General features: G+C 35.2%; 2 protein-coding genes across 7 annotated transcripts in view; both read left to right on the top strand.

Annotated features, from left to right (window-relative positions):
* The window catches only part of itpr1b (inositol 1,4,5-trisphosphate receptor, type 1b), an 86,272-nt gene extending 69,172 nt beyond the window's left edge, over window positions 1–17,100 (top strand). For 2 of the 6 annotated variants that reach the window (XM_087801651.1, XM_087801655.1), the window contains 9 exons: window positions 270–445; window positions 3,112–3,276; window positions 3,511–3,703; window positions 3,887–3,979; window positions 6,731–6,879; window positions 7,853–8,018; window positions 9,375–9,535; window positions 14,054–14,215; window positions 15,787–16,021. In XM_087801651.1, the coding sequence (XP_087657777.1) occupies window positions 270–445; window positions 3,112–3,276; window positions 3,511–3,703; window positions 3,887–3,979; window positions 6,731–6,879; window positions 7,853–8,018; window positions 9,375–9,535; window positions 14,054–14,215; window positions 15,787–15,867 (1,346 nt within the window). In that variant the 3' untranslated portion in view covers window positions 15,868–16,021. Of the gene's footprint in view, window positions 1–269; window positions 446–3,111; window positions 3,277–3,510; window positions 3,704–3,886; window positions 3,980–5,177; window positions 6,880–7,852; window positions 8,019–9,374; window positions 9,536–14,053; window positions 14,216–15,786; window positions 16,022–16,189 lie in introns of those variants that run through there. The other 4 variants (XR_015712946.1, XR_015712947.1, XM_087801653.1 and 1 more) reach the window with 4 other exon arrangements.
* Window positions 17,101–20,223: 3,123 nt separating this feature from the next.
* bhlhe40 (basic helix-loop-helix family, member e40) lies at window positions 20,224–22,588 on the top strand. Its single transcript, XM_087801087.1, has 5 exons — window positions 20,224–20,455; window positions 20,536–20,599; window positions 20,673–20,780; window positions 21,099–21,222; window positions 21,306–22,588. Exons 1-5 carry the CDS (start codon window positions 20,385–20,387, stop codon window positions 22,034–22,036), a joined length of 1,098 nt encoding a protein of 365 aa, XP_087657213.1. The 5' UTR covers window positions 20,224–20,384; the 3' UTR covers window positions 22,037–22,588.
* Window positions 22,589–22,664: the final 76 nt, after the last annotated feature.

Here is a 22,664-nt window from a genome sequence, read left to right as displayed (position 1 = left end):
TGTTAGTCTTTGTATCCTTTGTCTTTGTTGTTTTTTTGTTTTTTTTGTTTTTTTTTCCTTGACCTATGTTCTTTGTCTTTGTCTTTAGACTTAGATTGTGTCATCTTGTTCTTCCTCTTTATGTTCTTCTTACTTTATTTTTTATGTATTATTTTTTATTGTTTATGAAAAATTGCTGGCTATTGGTAAAAAACAATTTCCCAAAGGAGACCTCCTGAGGGATCAATAAAGTTTTACCTTACCTTACCTTACCTTACCTTACCCTTCAGGTCCTCTGGAGCCTCATCTGTCTCTGCTGCTCTGGTTGGCCTTGTTCTTGTCTCTGGTGATCGTCCTGGTTCTTCCTCAACCTCACGGTGTCCGAGCTCTGATCGCCTCCATCATCCTGCGACTCATCTTCTCTGTGGGACTCAAACCTACTCTGCTGCTGCTGGGAGGCTTCAACGTGAGTGTTCTGTACTTCTATACTTCTCTACTTACTATGCTTCTATACTTACTATACTTATTATACTTACTGTACTTACTGTACTTACTGTACTTCTATACTTACTTTACTTATTATACTTCTATACTTACTATACTTACTATACTTCTATACTTACTTTACTTACTTTACTTACTGTACTTACTGTACTAACTATACTTCTATACTTTACTTACTTTACTTCTATACTTTACTTACTTTACTTACTATACTTCTATACTTACTTTACTTACTTTACTTACTATACTTCTTTACTTACTATACTTACTATACTTCTATACTTACTTTACTTACTGTACTTACTATACTTCTATACTTACTTTACTTACTATACTTCTATACTTACTATACTTCTATACTTACTTCACTTACTTTACTTCTATACTTACTATACTTCTATACTTACTTTACTTACTGTACTTACTATACTTCTATACTTTACTTACTATACTTCTATACTTACTTTGCTTACTTTACTTTCTATACTTCTATACTTACTTTACTTACTTTACTTACTATACTTCTTTACTTACTATACTTACTATACTTCTATACTTACTTTACTTACTATACTTACTTTACTTACTTTACTTACTATACTTCTATACTTACTATACTTCTATACTTCTATACTTACTATACTTACTATACTTTATAGACTTTATAGACTTTATATACTTACTATACCTACCTTACTTTATATACTTACTATACTTTCTACACTTATTATACTTTCCATACTTTCTACACTTTTTACACTTTCTATAATTTCCATACTGTTCTATACTTTCCACACTTTCTAACCTCTATAATTTCTACACTTTATAATTTCTTTCCTTCTCAGTCCTTTTGTATGTGTGTACTCGTTGTGTTGCTGTCGTTTGTTCTGATCCTCGCTCTGACACAGTTGTACACAAAAGTGTGAATAAAGTGTGAAATAAAGTGCACAAAAGGAAAGGCTTCCAGCGCTGACTAGGATTGCACAACAAAAAGAAGATTGTCTTTCAAACTATTATATATTTGACCTTTCTTCCTCGCCTATTAAACCATACCAACCTCGCCTGTTTCATAACTCTGTGATCTCTGTTGTGTTAGTCAAGCTACGATAACTGTTTATAGGTTCATCCACGGCATTTAAGGAAATATCCACACAGCAGTAGATCCAGATAAAATACTGTTTCTGGATATACTGTCAGATCAAGTACTCCACAATACTACACATATATCCTTGTTACTACACTATCACAACACCAGAGTCTTAAGACGTTTTTATTTGTTCAGGCTTTTCCTTGATTTCTGGAACTACTGTTGTGTTATCAGTTTTATCTTGACCTTTAAAGTATAAACTTTATTGAATATTGTTTTGATTGTTTAAGCGTTTTGTGACCCTGGTCTGGAAAAGCACTATACAAATAAAAATGACTTACTTACTTACTTGTTGCTACACTATCACAACACCAGAGTCAAGTACTGGACAATACTACACATATATACTTGTTACTACACTATCACAACACCAGAGTCAAGTACTGGACAACACTACACATATATACTTGTTACTACACTATCACAACACCAGAGTCAAGTACTGGACAATTCTACACATATATCCTTGTTACTACACTATCACAACACCAGAGTCAAGTACTGGACAATACTACACATATATACTTGTTACTACACTATCACAACACCAGAGTCAAGTACTGGACAATACTACACATATATCCTTGTTACTACACTATCACAACACCAGAGTCAAGTACTGGACAATACTACACATATATCCTTGTTACTAACTATCACAACACCAGAGTCAAGTACTGGACAATACTACACATATATACTTGTTACTACACTATCACAACACCAGAGTCAAGTACTGGACAATACTACACATCTATCCTTGTTACTACACTATCACAACACCAGAGTCAAGTACTGGACAATACTACACATATATACTTGTTACTACACTATCACAACACCAGAGTCAAGTACTGGACAATACTACACATATATACTTGTTACTACACTATCACAACACCAGAGTCAAGTACTGGACAATACTACACATATATACTTGTTACTACACTATCACAACACCAGAGTCAAGTACTGGACAATACTACACATATATACTTGTTACTACACTATCACAACACCAGAGTCAAGTACTGGACAATACTACACATATATACTTGTTACTACACTATCACAACACCAGAGTCAAGTACTGGACAATACTACACATATATACTTGTTACTACACTATCACAACACCAGAGTCAAGTACTGGACAATACTACACATATATACATGTTACTACACTATCACAACACCAGAGTCAAGTACTGGACAATACTACACATATATACTTGTTACTACACTATCACAATACCAGAGTCAAATACTCCACAATACTACACATACTGTATATACTTGTTACTACACTATCACAATACCAGAGTCAAATACTCCACAATACTACAAATATATCCTCATTATAACACTATCACAATATATCACTATATATATATAGTTTACGTGTTTAAAGTAGAAAAATAAAGTACTTATATATTTGTGTAGTTCAGTTCACTTGTTCATTTCTCCTGGTCTGTCTTCAGTTGTGTAACAAAGTCATCTTCCTGATGAGCTTCGTGGGGAACCGTGGGACCTTCACTCGCGGCTGCAGAGCGATGGTCACCGACGTGGAGTTCCTCTACCACCTGCTCTACCTGATCATCTGCGCTCTCGGGGTCTTCGTGCACGTCTTCTTCTACAGCCTGCTGGTGCGTCCGCACACAACACTGATCACTTCCTGATATCTACTGGATGTCAAAACTGTTTTGATGGTTTTTATATCATGAACTTCATGACTGAGTGACATCAAGTCATCTGGTCTATGACGTGGTCCTACCTTGAACTATCCACCTCTGGACTTCACAACCAGTCGCAGAAGTCACTGTGAAGTTAGACCGTTGGGTCGTGAGGATCATGGGTAACGGGTCGGTTTGTTCCTCCAGCTCTTCGATCTGATCTACCGAGAAGAAACTCTGCTGAACGTGATCAAGAGCGTGACGAGGAACGGACGCTCCATCGTCCTCACGGCGGTGCTGGCGCTCATCCTCGTCTACCTCTTCTCCATCGTGGGCTACATCTTCTTCAAGGACGACTTCCTCCTGGCCGTGGACCGGATCCCCAACAGGACCCTGGCCGGTAGGTTCGGCGCTCGCCTGCCCTCGAGCAAACGTGACGGAGGAGGAATGTTCAGAAGAATGTTGTGTGAAGATCGTCGTGTTGCAGTGACTGTTGAGACGGAGCGACGAAGAGTTTGAGAAGATTTGAAAGGAATGTTTCATCTTATGAACTCGTGAACGTTCTCTCGGTGTCTCCGGACAGAACACGGAGCGAGTCTGGTCAGCGAGTTCTTCTCCGGTGGAAGATGTCAGAAGGAAAATGGAGAGAATTGTTCCAAAGAAGCGACGATGGACGGTGAGTGAGAGGAGGTTTCATCAAGAGTTTGACTTTTGCTACGTTATTACCTTTTATTAACAGTGTTTCAAGGTTTTCGTTCACTTGTATATTCAAGCGTCACTCAAACCGAAATCTATTTATTTATTTGAACTGAATAAAAGTGTGAGTTCATCAATGCTGATGGAGGATCATTCAAGGTCGTCGGTTCTAAAACTAGTTTGAAGTAAAGGTTTCATTCTTTAACTTGTTTTTCCAAAATAAACATTAATAGTGTTTCCATAAAAAACAAACAATTTGTCATCCGTCAGTTTTGTTTTAGGGTTAACTTGTAACAAACTAAGTTGAGTTCTGTCAGTAATAATTGGAGGCTGACTGCTGCCACTCACTTGAGTGACTATATTTGTTATTATATTGAGTGACTGTAATATTCTTGTTAAAAGACCAAACATAAAACAAAACAAAGCATCAAATGTTTATGTTTCCATCAAAGTATTTATTGCAGCAAAAGTCGTTATATTTATTGTTATTGTTATAATTAACTTGTTTATATTATTCCCATCAATCCAAACCTTTAACTTAGTTACTTATTTACTTACTTACTTAGTTACATACTTACTTACAGTTTACTTACTTAGTTACATACTTATTTAAAGGTTACTTACTTAGTTACTTATTTACTTACTTACTTATTTACTTACTTACTTAGTTACATACTTACTTACAGTTTACTTACTTAGTTACATACTTATTTAAAGGTTACTTACTTAGTTACTTATTTACTTACTAATTTACTTACTTACTTAGTTACATACTTACTTACCGGTTACTTAGTTAGTTAGTTAGTTACTTACTTAGTTACATACTTACTTACCGGTTACTTAGTTAGTTAGTTAGTTACTTACTTAGTTACTTACTTAGTTACATACTTACTTACAGGTTAGTTAGTTAGTTAGTTACTTACTTACTTACTTACTTACTTAGTTACATACTTACTTACAGGTTACTTAGTTAGTTAGTTAGTTACTTACTTACTTAGTTACAAACTTACTTAGTTACAAACTTACTTACTTAGTTCCTTACTTACCTATTACTTAGTTAGTTAGTAAGTTACTGTCAGTGAAATACGAATAAGTTTAACTCGACAGCAGAAACAAGTTGAAATAACTGAATCTGTAACGGATCGACCGACACCTCGTTGGACGATCCGGTTCTGAAGGTCGAGGACAGAGTCTGGTCCTGAGGTCACAGAGTTCGTCCTCGTCTGAAGCGACTCCTACGTGTGACTCAGCCTGGATTATCTGGAAATCTGGCCGTTCATGCGCTTGAAGGTGACCCGGAGAACTGAGACGCACCACAAGGTCCAGACTTAGTCTCTCGGGGGGCCCCGGAGCTGAGCCGTGGTGCAGAGGTCAAAGGTTAGAAGTCAGAGGATTTAGTGACCTTCAAGTGGGAGAAGGTCTAGCGGGTTCGCCGGGTGCGTTGATGCTGTTGTGTTCTTCCACAAACTCGGTGACCTTCCGGGCAGAACCAGGTCGTGGGGACGTGTGGAGCTCTGAAAGAAACCAGTTCCGTCCTCGTGTCGATCACCACAGAGAGAATCCTCGCCGACATCCTCACGTCTTCATCTCACGCTCTTCACCTGCAGTTCGCCTGTTGATTCAAAACTCTGCAGCCAGAATTCTGAGCCGCTCTAGTAGAAGAACTCACATTTCTCCTTCAAACTCTTCACTGGCTGCCAGTTTCTTTCAGGATCATTTTAAAATTCTGGTTCTTACTTTCAGATCTATTCATGGTCAGACATTCCATCAGTGATCTGATCCAGACTTACACCCCAGCTCGGGCTCTGAGGTCTGTGGATCAGAATCTACTGATGGTTCCTGAACTTCTGGACCAGAGGAGAGAAATCTTTCCAGACTGTTGCTCCTAAGCTTTGGAACCATCTCTGTGTTTGATGATCTACTGACTCCTTCAAGAAACATCTGTGTTTGATGATCTACTGACTCCTTCAAGAAACATCTGTGTTTGATGATCTACTGACTCCTTCAAGAAACATCTGTGTGTTTGATGATCTACTGACTCCTTCACGAAACATCTGTGTTTGATGATCTACTGACTCCTTCAAGAAACATGTGTGTTTGATGATCTACTGACTCCTTCAAGAAACATCTGTGTTTGATGATCTACTGACTCCTTCAAGAAACATCTGTGTGTTTGATGATCTACTGACTCCTTCACGAAACATCTGTGTTTGATGATCTACTGACTCCTTCAAGAAACATGTGTGTTTGATGATCTACTGACTCCTTCAAGAAACATCTGTGTTTGATGATCTACTGACTCCTTCAAGAAACATCTGTGTTTGATGATCTACTGACTCCTTCAAGAAACATGTGTGTTTGATGATCTACTGACTCCTTCAAGAAACATCTGTGTTTGATGATCTACTGACTCCTTCAAGAAACATCTGTGTTTGATGATCTACTGACTCCTTCAAGAAACATCTGTGTTTGATGATCTACTGACTCCTTCAAGAAACATCTGTGTTTGATGATCTACTGACTCCTTCAAGAAACATCTTAAGACGTTTCTATTTGTTCAGGCTTTTCCTTGATTCTCTGGAACTCCTGTTGTGTTATCAGTTTTATCTTGATCTTTAAAGTATATATTTTATTGAATATTGTTTCTATTGTTTAAGCGCTTTGTGACCCTGGTCTGGAAAAGCGCTATACAAATATAAATGACTTACTTACTAACTTACTCTCCCGGCAGCGTCCGTGTCCGTCCAGCCGACCTCGGTGGTGATCGAGGACAAGGAGAGGTCGTGCGACTCGCTGCTCATGTGCATCGTGACGGTGTTGAGCCACGGCCTGAGGAGCGGCGGCGGCGTCGGAGATGTTCTGCGCAAGCCGTCCAAGGAGGTGCGTTTGAGACGCTTTGAGAGGAACGTCATCCGTGATCGGAAAACCAAAGAATTGTGTCGAAGAGAAAAGTGAAAACTGAGATGAAAAATAACGTTTGTGAATCGGAAAAAGAAAAACCAAAGTCCTTTTGTCAATAAAATGAACAATAACATAACAAATATATTTACAGTCGAGGCCTCGAGACGATCGTTCAGTTCTTGGTCTGTGGAAGAAAAAAAAAAGTAGCAACAAACTAATGAAGAAGGAAAAATGAACTGATTGAAAAACATGTTTGTGATGCAACAAGAAAAAAGCTCGCTTTTAAGAAGATTTTTTCTTCGAGTCTAAACGACACTCGACTCTTCCTGGAACGATCGTCCTTCATCCGTCGTCGTCATCGTCGTTGTTGTTATTATGTGAGCGAAGAGTCTTTATGAAAAATATGTTTACGCCGAACTTAAGCGTTTATAAAACCCTGCATGTTTGGAAACATCTTCATTATGACCCAGTTTCTCTCTTTGTCTCGACGCTGGTTATGAAAAGCTGCTTTAACTTCTGACTTACACAAGACGCCGTGAGTCACTAACGCTCGTCCTGGATGTTGAGTAAGAAACGCAGGAAAATAACTTAAAAACATCTTTTGACCGTAAACTGTGACTCGATTCCAAAGTAAAGTTCTTTAAATGTGTTTGTTTCAGACTCACGTGAGCATTTGAAACATTTACATTTTTGAACATTTTCTTTTTATGATGTCGTTCAAACGTGTCCATTTTAAATTAGAATATAATGAAAATAAAATGTTACAATATTCATATTAATCTAAATAAACTCTGAGGAATCGTTTATAATAGAAATATGAAGGATTTAAAAAATGAGCCAAAATAAATCAATAAATATTTCCATCAATAACAGGAAGAGTTTGACGGCGTCTGAACAAATATTAAACCTTGGAAACATCTTCTCGACGTGGATCATCACATGTTCTCCACAGGAACCGCTCTTCGCCGCCAGAGTCATCTACGACCTGCTGTTCTTCTTCATGGTCATCATCATCGTGCTCAACCTCATCTTCGGCGTCATCATCGACACGTTTGCCGACCTGAGGAGTGAGAAGCAGAAGAAGGAGGAGATCCTGAAGACCACGTGTTTCATCTGTGGTGAGACATCGTTTCTACCATCGTTTCTATCTTTACTTTGGAACCAAACTATGATTCTATTTGTAATAACGAAGATCATTGTGAAGGAAACGAACATCTCAGGGTCAAACTCACCGTCAATGATGTTTCCTGTGAAAGAAATTTAATGAAACGAAATAATCGACATGAACATCATCAGATTTATGTTATTTCTTGTTGTTGTGTTTGTTTTATGTTGATCTTTTAAAGTATTTTAACTGTGTGTTGTTTTGTTGTTTAAGTTCTTTGTGACCCTGGTCTAAAGATCTTTACTAATAACATTTACTTAGTTACTTAGTTACTTATTTACTTACTTACTTAGTTACATACTTACTTACAGTTTACTTACTTAGTTACATACTTATTTAAAGCTTAGTTACTTACTTATTTACTTATTTACTTAGTTACTTACTTATTTACTTACTTACTTAGTTACATACTTACTTACAGGTTACTTAGTTAGTTACTTACTTACTTACTTACTTAGTTACTTACTTAGTTACATACTTACTTACAGGTTACTTAGTTAGTTAGTTACTTACTTACTTAGTTACATACTTAGTTACTTACTTACTTATTTACTTACTTACTTAGTTACATACTTACTTACAGGTTACTTAGTTAGTTAGTTACCTACTTACTTAGTTAAATACTTACTTACAGGTTAGTTAGTTAGTTAGTTACCTACTTACTTTGTTACATACTTACTTACTTACTTACTTAGTTACTGACTTACTTATTTACTTACTTAGTTACTTATTTACTTACAGGTTACTTAGTTAGTTAGTTACTTACTTACTTAGTTACATACTTACTTAGTTACAAACTAAGTTACTTACTTACTTACTTACTTAGTTACATACTTACTTAGTTACAAACTTACTTACTTACAGATTACGTACTTACTTAGTTCCTACTTACCTATTACTTAGTTAGTTAGTAAGTTACTGTCAGTGAAATACGAATATTAAACATGAAGATAAATAAATAAAAGTTTAATGAATGAATTCTTGTTATTTGAAAGTCAAACTCTATTCATATTTTGTAAATATGTTTTAAATATATATAAATAAATATAAATATATACATAAATAGTATAATATGAGGTGAAGAATGTCGAAGATTATACTTTTGTTTCGAAGCTCGACGACCTTTAAATGTCTTCAGTGACTTCATGAGTCGAACATCGACTTTAATTGTTGTTTCCGTCGACCTTCAGCCCACGACCAGTTGGTTCCTCACGACTCATCGAGTCATCGAGTCAACATGAGTTTCATCGACGTCACAACTTTGTGTTAGAAAATCTCTCATTCATGTGTGTAACTTGTCGTCTCTCAGGTCTGGAGCGAGACAAGTTCGACAACAAGACGGTGACCTTCGAGGAACACATCAAGGTGGAACACAACATGTGGCACTACCTGTTCTTCATCGTGCTGGTCAAGGTCAAGGACTCCACCGAGTACACCGGGCCCGAGAGCTACGTGGCCGAGATGATCCGGGTGAGTCTTCACGACCACGGGTTTGAGTGACAGATGCGTGTTTGAGTGACAGATGCGTGTTTGAGTGACAGATGCGTGTTTGAGTGACAGATGCGTCAGACGATGGTTTGAGTGACAGACGATGGTTTGAGTGACAGATGCGTGTTTGAGTGACAGATGCGTCAGACGATGGTGTGAGTGACAGATGCGTGTTTGAGTGACAGATGCATCAGACGATGGTTTGAGTGACAGATGCGTGTTTGAGTGACAGATGCGTGTTTGAGTGACAGATGCATCAGACGATGGTTTGAGTGACAGATGCGTGTTTTGAGTGACAGATGCGTCAGACGATGGTTTGAGTGACAGATGCGTGTTTGAGTGACAGATGCGTGTTTGAGTGACAGATGCGACTGTGACTCGCTCGCACACGACACGTTGACGCTCGTCTGTTGCTTTAGAGAAACTTTAAGAAATATATCACAAATATATAAATGTTTTATTTATTATTTATAATTATTATTATTATTTTATTTTATTATATGACATAAATATGTATTTAGGAAAATATAAATAAAACGTGTGAATATGAAGTAAAATCAAGAGACGCGTTTTATTTTTAAATGTCAATGCCTGACAATAAATGACAAATCAAAATATAAATTTGTATTAAACACACATCACAACAACACACACACACACTGATGATACACTAGAGTCACACATCACAACAACACACACACACTGATGATACAATAGAGTCACACAACAACACACACACACTGATGATACAATAGAGTCACACATCACAACAACACACACACTGATGATACAATAGAGTCACACATCACAACAACACACACACACTGATGATACAATAGAGTCACACATCACAACAACACACACACACTGATGATACAATAGAGTCACACATCACAACAACACACACACTGATGATACAATAGAGTCACACATCACAACAACACACACACTGATGATACAATAGAGTCACACATCACAACAACACACACACTGATGATACAATAGAGTCACACATCACAACAACACACACACACTGATGATACAATAGAGTCACACATCACAACAACACACACACTGATGATACAATAGAGTCAAACATCACAACAACACACACACTGATGATACAATAGAGTCAAACATCACAACAACACACACACACTGATGATACAATAGAGTCACACATCACAACAACACACACACTGATGATACAATAGAGTCACACATCACAACAACACACACACTGATGATACAATAGAGTCAAACATCACAACAACACACACACACTGATGATACAATAGAGTCACACATCACAACAACACACACACACTGATGATACAATAGAGTCACACATCACAACAACACACACACACTGATGATACAATAGAGTCACACATCACAACAACACACACACACTGATGATACAATAGAGTCACACATCACAACAACACACACACACTGATGATACAATAGAGTCACACATCACAACAACACACACATACACACTTTAACACACACACATACCACATGTGTATTACAGTGTGTGTTTTAAAACCTTCACACAGGCGAGTGTCGAACCATAAACGACATCAAAGAAGCTTCTTATCAGCTTCGTATCAAAAACACTCATAAAAACTCGTGTCAAACGTTGCGTAACAAGATTGTAGCTTCAACTGTAAATAATCACCTGGTTCAGGTGAGAAGGTCACGTGACGTAACAACTTGTAGCTTCAAGCTAATGATCCAGTTTTAGGTTCGATGTGTTTCTGTTCACATGTTCAAGTTGAAAGTTCAAGGAAGGGTTTTGTTCTCGGGTCGTGGGACGATGAGTGTTGATGCTCTTCAAGGACCAGCTCTCACCTGGTTCTGGAGGTTCTTCTCCCCTGCGACCTTTGAGACGTGGAGGTCATGGAAGCTTCTCTGACACCTTATCATCCAGAGAGTGACTGTAGACGCACACAGAGTTGTGAGTCTGCCGACTTGTGTTTTGTGTAACCACAACTTCCTGCTTCTGTGTCGCAGCAGCTCCTTCCTTTCACCGCAGTGAGGTCAGAGGTCACAGTTTACCGTAAAGATTTAATTTGTAAACATTAACGACACAAACACGTCAATAAAACCAAAACCAACTTCTGGCTGTTCTAAGAACATCATCTTCTTCATCATCATCATCATCTTCATCATCATCATCATCACCTTCATCTTCATCTTCATCGTCATCATCATCTTTATCATCATCATCATCTTCATCTTCATAATCATCATCATCATCATCTTCATCACCTTCATCTTCATCATAATCATCATCATCTTCATCACCTTCATCTTCATCTTCATTGTCATCATCATCTTCATCTTCTTCATCATCATCACCTTCATCTTCATCACCTTCCTCATCATCTTCATCATCTTCATCATCATCTTCCTCATAATCATCATCTTCATCTTTATCTTCATCTTCTTCATCACCTACATCCTCATCTTCTTCATCTTCATCTTCATCACCTTCATCTTCATCGTCATCATCATCATCTTCATCTTTATCTTCATCTTCTTCATCACCTACATCCTCTTCATCTTCATCACCTTCATCTTCATCGTCATCTTCATCATCACCTTCATCTTTATCACCTTCCTCATCACCTACATCCTCATCATCTTCATCTTCTTCATCTTTATCTTCTTCATCATCATCTTCTTCTTCATCAAGTCATCTCTATAATCTTCATCATCATCTTCATCATTTCTAAACTCGATCCTTCATCATCTTCTCTTGATCAGTGAAACTTTTTTTTCTCGTTTCCTCTTTTACGACGAGTTCATGTTTCTTGAAACTCTGCTGATGTTTCCTGGAGTTCGAGGAGCTTCATGTATTTCTGAACTTCTGGTGAAAGAACGTCATGAAGTTGAAACTCAAAGTGTTTTGAAGAATCTGACTCTTGTTTTCATGTCTTTCTAACTGTGAAGAATTATTTTAAATATGATTGTTTAGAACATAAAGTGAGCAGGAGCTCGTTCACTGTGAGTCTGGTTCTGTTCCATGTTTCTGCTGTTAAAAGAAAGTGATTAGGTTTAGAAATGATTTAACAACAGTATCAATAAAGTTGAATTGAATCGAGACTTCAATGTTTATATTTTAATATTGTGTTTTATAATTACAAATGTGTTTTTATATTTAAAATGTGTTTTATTATTTAAAATGTGTTTTAATATTATAAATGTTTTTTAATATTATAAATGTGTTTTTATATTTAAAAGTGCTTTTATATTTTAAATATGTTTTATTATTTCAAATGTGTTTTAATATTTCAAATGTGTTTTAATATTATAAATTTGTTTTAATATTATAAATGTGTTTTTATATTATAAATGTGTTTTAATATTTAAAAGTGTTTTTATATTTTAAATGTGTTTTAATATTTCAAATGTGTTTTAATATTATAAATGTGTTTTTATATTTAAAAGTGTTTTTATATTATAAATGTGTTTTAATATTTAAAAGTGTTTTTATATTATAAATGTGTTTTTAAATTTCAAATGTGTTTTTATATTTAAAAGTGTTTTTATATTTCAAATGTGTTTTAATATTATAAATGTGTTTTTATATTTTTATTGTGTTTTAATATTTCAAATGTGTTTTAATATTATACATTTATTTTATATTATAAATGTGTTTTTATATTTAAATGAGTTTTAATATTTCAAATATTTTTTAATATTTCAAATGCGTTTTAATATTATAAATGTGTTTTTATATTTCAAATTTATTTTATTATTTCAAATGTTTTTTATTTTTCAAATGTATTTTAATATTATAAATGTGCTTTAATATTTAAAATGTGTTTTATTATTTAAAATGTGTTTTATTATTTAAAATGTGTTTTATTATTTCAAATGTGTTTTATTATTTCAAATGTATTTTAATATTATAAATGTGCTTTAATATTTCAAATGTGTTTTATTATTTCATATGTGTTTTATTATTTCAAATGTGTTTTGTTATTTCAAATGTTTTTTAATATTATAAATGCGTTTTATTATTTTAAATGCGTTTTAATATTTCAAATGCGTTTTATTATTTTAAATGCGTTTTATTATTTCAAATGTATTTATTATTTCAAATGTGTTTTAATATTTAAAATGTACTTTAATATTTCAAGTGTGTTTTATTATTTCAAATGTGTTTTTATATTTCAAATGTGTTTTTATATTTCAAATGTCTTTTAATATTTCAAATGTGTTTTATATTTCAAATGTGTTTTTATATTTAAATGTGTTTTTATATTTAAATGCGTTTTAATATTTAAATGCGTTTTAATATTTAAAATGTGTTTTATTATTTAAAATGTGTTTTATTATTTAAAATGTGTTTTAATATTTAAATGTGTTTTAATATTATAAATGTACTTTAATATTTAAATGTGTTTTAATATTATAAATGTGTTTTAATATTATAAATGTACTTTAATATTATAAATGTACTTTAATATTTAAACGTGTGTTCAGGACCAGAACCTGGACTGGTTCCCCAGGATGCGAGCCATGTCTCTGGTCAGCAGTGACGCTGACGGCGAACAGAACGAGATCAGAAATCTTCAGGACAAACTGGAGTCGACCATGAAACTGGTGTCGAACCTCTCGGGTCAATTGACGGAGCTGAAGGAGCAGGTGAGTCCAGCAGGTTACACATGTATAATTATATATATATATTTATATACATGTGTCTCACTTACACATGTACACACATGTATGTATATTTATATATATTTATATATATGTGTCTCACTTAAACATGTACACACATGTATTTATATATTTATATTTATATATATGTGTCTCACTTACACATGTACACACATGTATGTATATATATATATATATATATACATGTGTCTCACTTACACATGTACACACATGTATGTATATATTTATATTTATATACATGTGTCTCACTTACACATGTACACACATGTATTTATATATTTATATTTATATATATGTGTCTCACTTACACATGTACACACATGTATTTATATATATATATTTATATATATGTGTCTCACTTACACATGTACACACATGTATTTATATATATATATTTATATATATGTGTCTCACTTAAACATGTACACACATGTATTTATATATATATATTTATATATATGTGTCTCACTTACACATGTACACACATGTATTTATATATATATATTTATATATATGTGTCTCACTTACACATGTACACACATGTATTTATATATATATATTTATATATATGTGTCTCACTTAAACATGTACACACATGTATTTATATATATATATTTATATATATGTGTCTCACTTACACATGTACACACATGTATTTATATATTTATATTTATATATATGTGTCTCACTTACACATGTACACACATGTATGTATATATTTATATTTATATACATGTGTCTCACTTAAACATGTACACACATGTATTTATATATATATATTTATATACATGTGTCTCACTTACACATGTACACACATGTATGTATATATTTATATTTATATACATGTGTCTCACTTACACATGTACACACATGTATTTATATATATATATTTATATATATGTGTCTCACTTATACATGTACACACATGTATTTATATATTTATATTTATATATATGTGTCTCACTTACACATGTACACACATGTATTTATATATTTATATTTATATATATGTGTCTCACTTACACATGTACACACATGTATTTATATATTTATATTTATATATATGTGTCTCACTTAAACATGTACACACATGTATGTATATATTTATATTTATATATATGTGTCTCACTTACACATGTACACACATGTATTTATATATTTATATTTATATATATGTGTCTCACTTACACATGTACACACATGTATTTATATATTTATATTTATATATATGTGTCTCACTTACACATGTACACACATGTATTTATATATTTATATTTATATATATGTGTCTCACTTAAACATGTACACACATGTATGTATATATTTATATTTATATATATGTGTCTCACTTATACATGTACACACATGTATGTATATATTTATATTTATATATATGTGTCTCACTTACACATGTACACACATGTATGTATATATTTATATTTATATATATGTGTCTCACTTACACATGTACACACATGTATGTATATTTATATATATTTATATATATGTGTCTCACGATGAACAACTGTCTTCAGATGACGGAGCAGAGGAAGCAGAAGCAGCGCATCGGTCTCCTGGGTCATCCTCATCCTCAGCACCTGAACCAGCCGGCCTGACCTGAGAGGTCCACCTGTCATCGTCACATGACCCGTCATCGTCACATGACCCGTCATCGTCACATGACCCTTCAGGTCACATGACCCTTCAGGTCCACCTGTCATCGTCACATGACCTGTCATCGTCACATGACCTGTCGTCGTCACATGACCCTTCAGGTCCACCTGTCATCGTCACATGACCTGTCGTCGTCACATGACTCTTCAGGTCACATGACCCTTCAGGTCCACCTGTCATCGTCACATGACCTGTCGTCGTCACATGACCCTTCAGGTCAAATGACCCTTCAGGTCCACCTGTCATCGTCACATGACCCTTCAGGTCACATGACCCTTCAGGTCCACCTGTCATCGTCACATGACCCGTCGTCGCTCACGCAGAGAAATATTGTTTTTTTCTACAGAAACATTGTTGACTTTAAACTGATTTATTCTTTATTTACACGTTTATTCATCAATTGTTATTTATTTTTATATTGTTTTTTATTTCACAGAATTAATTATTTAATTTATTGTTATTATTTGATCAAAATGTTTATATTTTGTTAAATAACTTCATTATTTGTCTTTGAAACAATGTTCACATCGTTATTTGTTTTTTATGTATTTATTCAGTTTTTGTAAATATTTTTCACGTTTCTTTCTAGTATTTATTATTATTATTATTATTGTATTTGAGCAAAATATTTACATTTATTCTCAAATATATTTAAAAAACATTTTAATTCTCTTTGGATAAGATACAAGTATTTAATATTTATAATATTTATATTTAGATAGTTTTGTTGGTAATAAACTCGATAAAATGTTGTGTTTTTCCTCCGAGTCTGTTTTAATATTTAGTTTTTAAATAGTATTTGACTTCGAGACAGAAATGTATCCAAATATAAACGTGTTTGTCAAATAAACAAGTAGATTTATTCGACTAAATAAGAGATTATGCATTATATATATATATATATATATATATATATATGTTTATATATATATATAAATTCAATAAATCGCCTTTCATTCAACAACAAAGTCACTTTTGTGCCAAATGCAGGTGAATATTCAGCAATATTTGTTCAAACAACTTTATTAATTTTAATGTTTGTTTATGTTTTTTTTCTGGTCGAACACATAGATAAATAGATATAAATATATATATATATATAGATGAAATATTCGCTGCTTGTATAGACGTTTATAAAGTTTGTTAGGACATGAGAGAGCTTTTGTAGAGGAAATAAAAAGTTCATTTTAAACGTGTATATTATGTAGAAAGTATTGAATAAAATGATCTTAAGAACCTCAACGTTGTGTTTATTTGTGTGTGTTGAGTCGTCGGCACGGCAACAGCAACTGATGGTTGATGTAAAGACGAGACAGTTTCTCCGTTTCTGCTCATTTACGGTCGACGGCGTGAGTCACTGGTTCAACTTTAAAGTTAAAGTTCGTGTAAATGAATCATCGACACAAACATTTGCAATTAACTCGAAATAATCCGAAATATTTGTTTCCTCAAAATAGCAAAATGTAGTTTTAATCTGTTAAATACTGTTATTTTCATGAATTAATATATAAATAATGTTTCAAAGAAGTTTGTTGTGATGTTTATTTACATGTCACGACCTTTGACGACCTTTGACGACCTTTGACGACCTTTGACGACCTCGACCCTCAGTGAAGAAATAAATCAACTTCTGCTCGTTTAACCAAATGTTTTTAAAAAATCATCGTTTTTATTTAATTTATTTACACTTGAAAACAATACATACTTGATGACTCTTTATTTAGTTTTCGATTTAAAATGTATTTTTATATTCGTCAATTAAGTATCTTTGTTAAAACTGTTTATGAAATTAAACCATTTAATACAATATATTATAATAATTCAACGTTTGTTTTCTGGGTTATTTTTCATCATTTAAGATTATTTGTTTATTTTGTTTCATGTATTTTTGCATAAACAATTGTTTTTACACACACACACACACACACGTATGTATATATATATATATGTATAAAGTATATACACAGGCCTGAATATAAATATGAACTATATTTTTTATTCACTGTTAATCTTTCACAGATAATTTAATTTTATTTAAATGTAATTATTTATTTAATTTTCTGTTGCATTAAATCTGACTTTTCAAACTTTTGACAGATTTTTGAACAAGGTTTTAAACAACTTTGTTTTATTTATAACTCAACTTTACAACAATTGAACAAATGTATTTGATTCTTTGTTTCATCCTCAGGTTATTTATGTTGTTTACATTTATCACTTTATTAATTCATGACAAACGGTAAACAAATGTCAATAATCATGTATTTTAATTATATTAATTATTTTATTTATAACATTATATATTTACTTCTATTTCAATAAACATATATTTATAAATGTTCTATATTCATGTCTTTTATCTATAGTTGTTTCATTTACTTCATGACATTTGATTTACTTTAGGAATCAAATATTTATACAAACAGGAATAAAATATAAAATGAAATGATTAGAAATAAAATCAAAATGATCGTGAATTAATCATAGAAACACAAGACATGGAAATACAAGTAAACGTATAATTATAGAATAAATATTTCATTTCTATAATATTTTATTTATATTTACATTTACTTTGTTTTCTATCGAGACTATAATTATAAAACTTTTCTATAATTATGTATTTTATTCGTGTATTCTTTATATATATTTATTTCTATAAATGCATATTTTAAATCTGTAATTATTATTATTTCTAGAACGATGTCGTTTATATATTTTTTAATTTATCTTTAATTTCTCGAGTGAATTTCTTGCGCGCCGTCAACAGGAAGTGACGTGTGTCTGAATGAGCGCGCCGACCCCGCCCTCGTGGATGTGACGTCACGAAGAGGATCAGTCTCCCGCCATGAGGAGCTCAACGTGACCGAGCGGTGGGAGGAGAGTCCTGGTGACGTCACTGGTAACACCCGCACGTTTCGAACACTTGAGTTTGACTCAGTGTTTATTATTATTAGTTAATAAGTGTTTTATTATCATTACTAGTTAATAAGTCTTTTATTAATGAAACTACTGACAAAATACATTATTGTTTAATAATAACAGTTTAGTATTTAAAATAAATTGTATTTATCTGTTGATCCTAATCATTGAATTAGTTAATTTAGTTAATACGTTTTCATTATTAAAGAAAAACTGATGTTTTTTTTAACAGTTTTAATATTAAATTTATATTTTAACCATAAAATGAGTCAATATACATTTCATTAGTCATTAAATGTTTAAAATGCACGTATCACTGAATCATAATAAAACATTTAGTTATAACAGTTAGTTATACATTTTATTAGTGATTCAAATATGTTTTTATTTAGTTAAATTTTAACATTATTTAAATATTACAAATACCTTTGAATCTTCAATTCATCTTGTAAAAGCGATTTGTTGAAACTCAAATCAACTCGATGAGTTTATGAAGTTAAATGATTTACACAAATATAAAATTAAATATTGACAATAACTTCACAAGGTTTTCTTGCAGTTTAAAAATGTTTCGAATAAACATTTATACTTTATATCATTTATTGATGATAGAAGTTTACATTTCAAGCTTCATTTTCAGAGAAATCACGAGAATAAAAAACAAAACAACAATAAAAACAAAAATGACAATAAAAAAACACAACAAGACTAGATTTAAAACACAGAAACACGATCTTGTGCAAAATAAAAAGATAAATAAATATAAAACATCAACAGGAAGTGTGTGAATCTTCTCGTTTGTATCAAAACATTCTTGAAACGCTTCAGAGAAGAATCACGTGACAGATGAAAGAAGGCGAAGAAGAGAGTGCAGGCGGTGGAACCTGTTGTGTGGTTTGACTGACGTGACGACAAACTTGTAGATTCTCAGGTAAAGTAAATCAAACAGGTGTGTGGGAGCTCGTGCGCACGAGCTGTTGGATTGAAATCGAAGGATGAAGATCAGGAACAAAATTAAAGTTCAATCGGGGGATGAAGACTCGCTCTGGCAACCCTTGATGCACGTTATTGCAACATTATTATTATTATTATTATTATTATTATTATTATTATTATTATTATTATTATTATTATTATTATTATTATTATTATTATTATTGTTGTTATTAATACTATAAACCCAGAACCCTCGCGTCCAGAACACCTGGGCGTCAATATTTAGGACAACAAGCCGCCAGTTCTGCTCTACTTTCGTCCGCGTGCTGAGACACGAGACCTGCAGCAGGAACTACTTTACTACGCGGGCGGGGCTGAGGGCGCGCGTGCTCGTGTTGAAAGCACCGACACGTGAGACTCATGTGACCTGCGGGGAGCTCGCGCGGGGCGGGTCGGGATTCGTGCTCGCAACCTCTCGCTCTTATTGAACACGTTCTCCTCAGAAGCGGCGAGAGCTCGACGCGACCGGATCACACTCGACGACGGAGCAGAACCTCTGGATCTACTTTTTCTTCTGCGACAGGAACTACTTTGAAGTGTCATGGAGAGGATCACTACTGCGCAGCCGCCGCCGTCTGCGTCCAAACACGCGTCTCTGGACGACATGCAGGGGTAAATAAAATGAACATTATTATTTTTGTATTCAACTTAAAAATTAATACATTTAAACTAACTTATCCGCTTGTCTTTAGACTGGACTTTTCCATGTTTATGTACAAACAACGACGAGGAATGAAGCGCGGAGACGAGAGCAAGGTATGAGTGAAAATAATAAACAAAAATGTTTATTTTTATGAAGTTTTTTTTAACCCGTGGCTCGTTTGTTCAGGAAACTTACAAACTGCCGCACAGACTGATCGAGAAGAAGAGACGCGACAGGATCAACGAATGTATCGCACAGTTGAAGGATCTTCTGCCAGAACATCTGAAACTAACGGTGAGTCTCAGTCATGAAACTGTCAATAAAGAGGAGAAAATGCAGAATAAAGTTCATTATTCAGGCTATAATTCATGTTAATGAGCTTAAAACTGAATGAATTAAATTAAGGTAAGGTAAGGTAGAACTTTATTTATTTTAGAATTGTAGAATTAAATTATTTTTAAGCTAATAAAAGTCCTTCTGTTATTTTAAAAACACATGTTTTTCTTCCCATGATGCTGTTGTTGCTTCTAATCTGTTCCTCACGAGCCGAGGCTGGAAACGTGTTACATAAGGAAGATCAACACGCTTATCGAAAGGTTCTTCCTGTTTTAGACTCTGGGTCATCTGGAGAAAGCGGTGGTTCTGGAGCTCACGCTGAAGCACGTCAAGACCTTGAGCGCCGTCCTGGACCAGCAGCAGCAGAAGATCCAGGCGCTCCAGAAGGACCTTCAGATCAGTACGTTTAAATCAAGGCTTGAGTCAACGTTGTGACGCGTCGTGTGTGTCGAGCGACGTGACTGACGGCTTCTGCTCCCGCAGGTGATCACGCCGACGAGGCCGACGGCGCCGAGGAGATGTTCAGGTCTGGCTTCCACCTGTGTGCCAAGGAGGTGGTCCACTACCTGGCCAGCCGGGACGGCGGCGACGGCGGCGACGTGACGCCGTCGCACGTGATCAGCCACATCCAGAAGGTGTCGGCGGAGGTTCTTCAGTCGCACGCCGAGCCCCGGGTCCACCCCGAGACCCCCGACAAACCCGCCGCCCCCAGGGCCGCCCCCGAGGGCGCCGCCAACAACTGCGTGCCCGTCATCCAGAGGCTGTCGCCGCACCGGACGGGCGAGCAGAGCGGCAGCGACACGGACACTGACAGCGGCTACGGCGGCGAACACGACAAACCCAAAGCCCAGTGGCTGGAGAGCCACAGGAAGGAGGGTCAGAGGGCGGCGGCGGCGCTCAAGGACGACAACGACGCGCCCCAGGCCAAGAGGTCCAGGGTCGACGCCTCCGAGGACCCCAACGGATACGTGGGCTTCTCCTCCAATCAGCCGCCCTTCTGCCTGCCCTTCTACCTCCTCCCCCCCGCCGCCGCCGCCGCCTACCTCCCCCTGCTGGAGAAGTGCTGGTACCCCGGCAGCATGCCCGTCATGTACCCCCCCGGCATGAACCCCGAGACGCTTCCCTCTTCCCTGGTGTCCCCGAGAGCCGGGTCACCGAGCGCGCCCCCCCTGGACCCCCCCGCCCTCCACAGTGTGGTGGAAACCAAAGACTGAACCCCCCCCCCCCGACCCCCGGAACCCCACCTGTCACTCAAGTGTCTGTGACACGTGACACTCAAACACTGTGAAAAGAAGAATGTAAGAAACGCTCCTCGACTCCAAATATCTCCGTGAATGTAAGAAGGAGCAGGACCCCCGCGGACCCCCGGAGCCCCCCGGCCCCCCCGGACCCCCACATGCTGCTGCTCCTGCCGAGGAATAAAGACGTCAACGATCAGTAGTTCCCGAATGTCGCCCAAATAACTCTGATTCTGTGGAGCGTTCAGGGCGTTGTCCCGACAGCCACGTGAGATTTGTGTCTTTGTGCGCGTCCAGATGAACTTGTGTTGTTGTTGTTTTGTACGTGTTTTATTTTGATACCATCGGTGTAATTACACTTTTCTCTCCTCGTCATGACGATGCCTTGTCGCTGGTGAAGCGCAGACACAACAACAACCACTGAATGTATAGTTTAGTTTTGTAGCTTCGGGATCTTTCTGTCGTCACTTGTACATATTTTGTAAATAGAGTATTAAGATATTTTAAAAAATAAAGCTTTTCTCTGAACCACCGTGGAATGTTTGTGTGTGTGTGAGTGTGTGTTTTAGTGTGTGTGTGTGTGTGTGGACATGTCGCTCCAGGA

This window comes from Callionymus lyra, chromosome 10, assembly GCF_982586985.1.
Source record: "Callionymus lyra chromosome 10, fCalLyr1.hap1.1, whole genome shotgun sequence".
NCBI lineage: Eukaryota > Metazoa > Chordata > Actinopteri > Syngnathiformes > Callionymidae > Callionymus > Callionymus lyra.
Note: the sequence above shows the minus strand (reverse complement) of the source record. Positions and strands in the feature narration are given on the sequence as shown.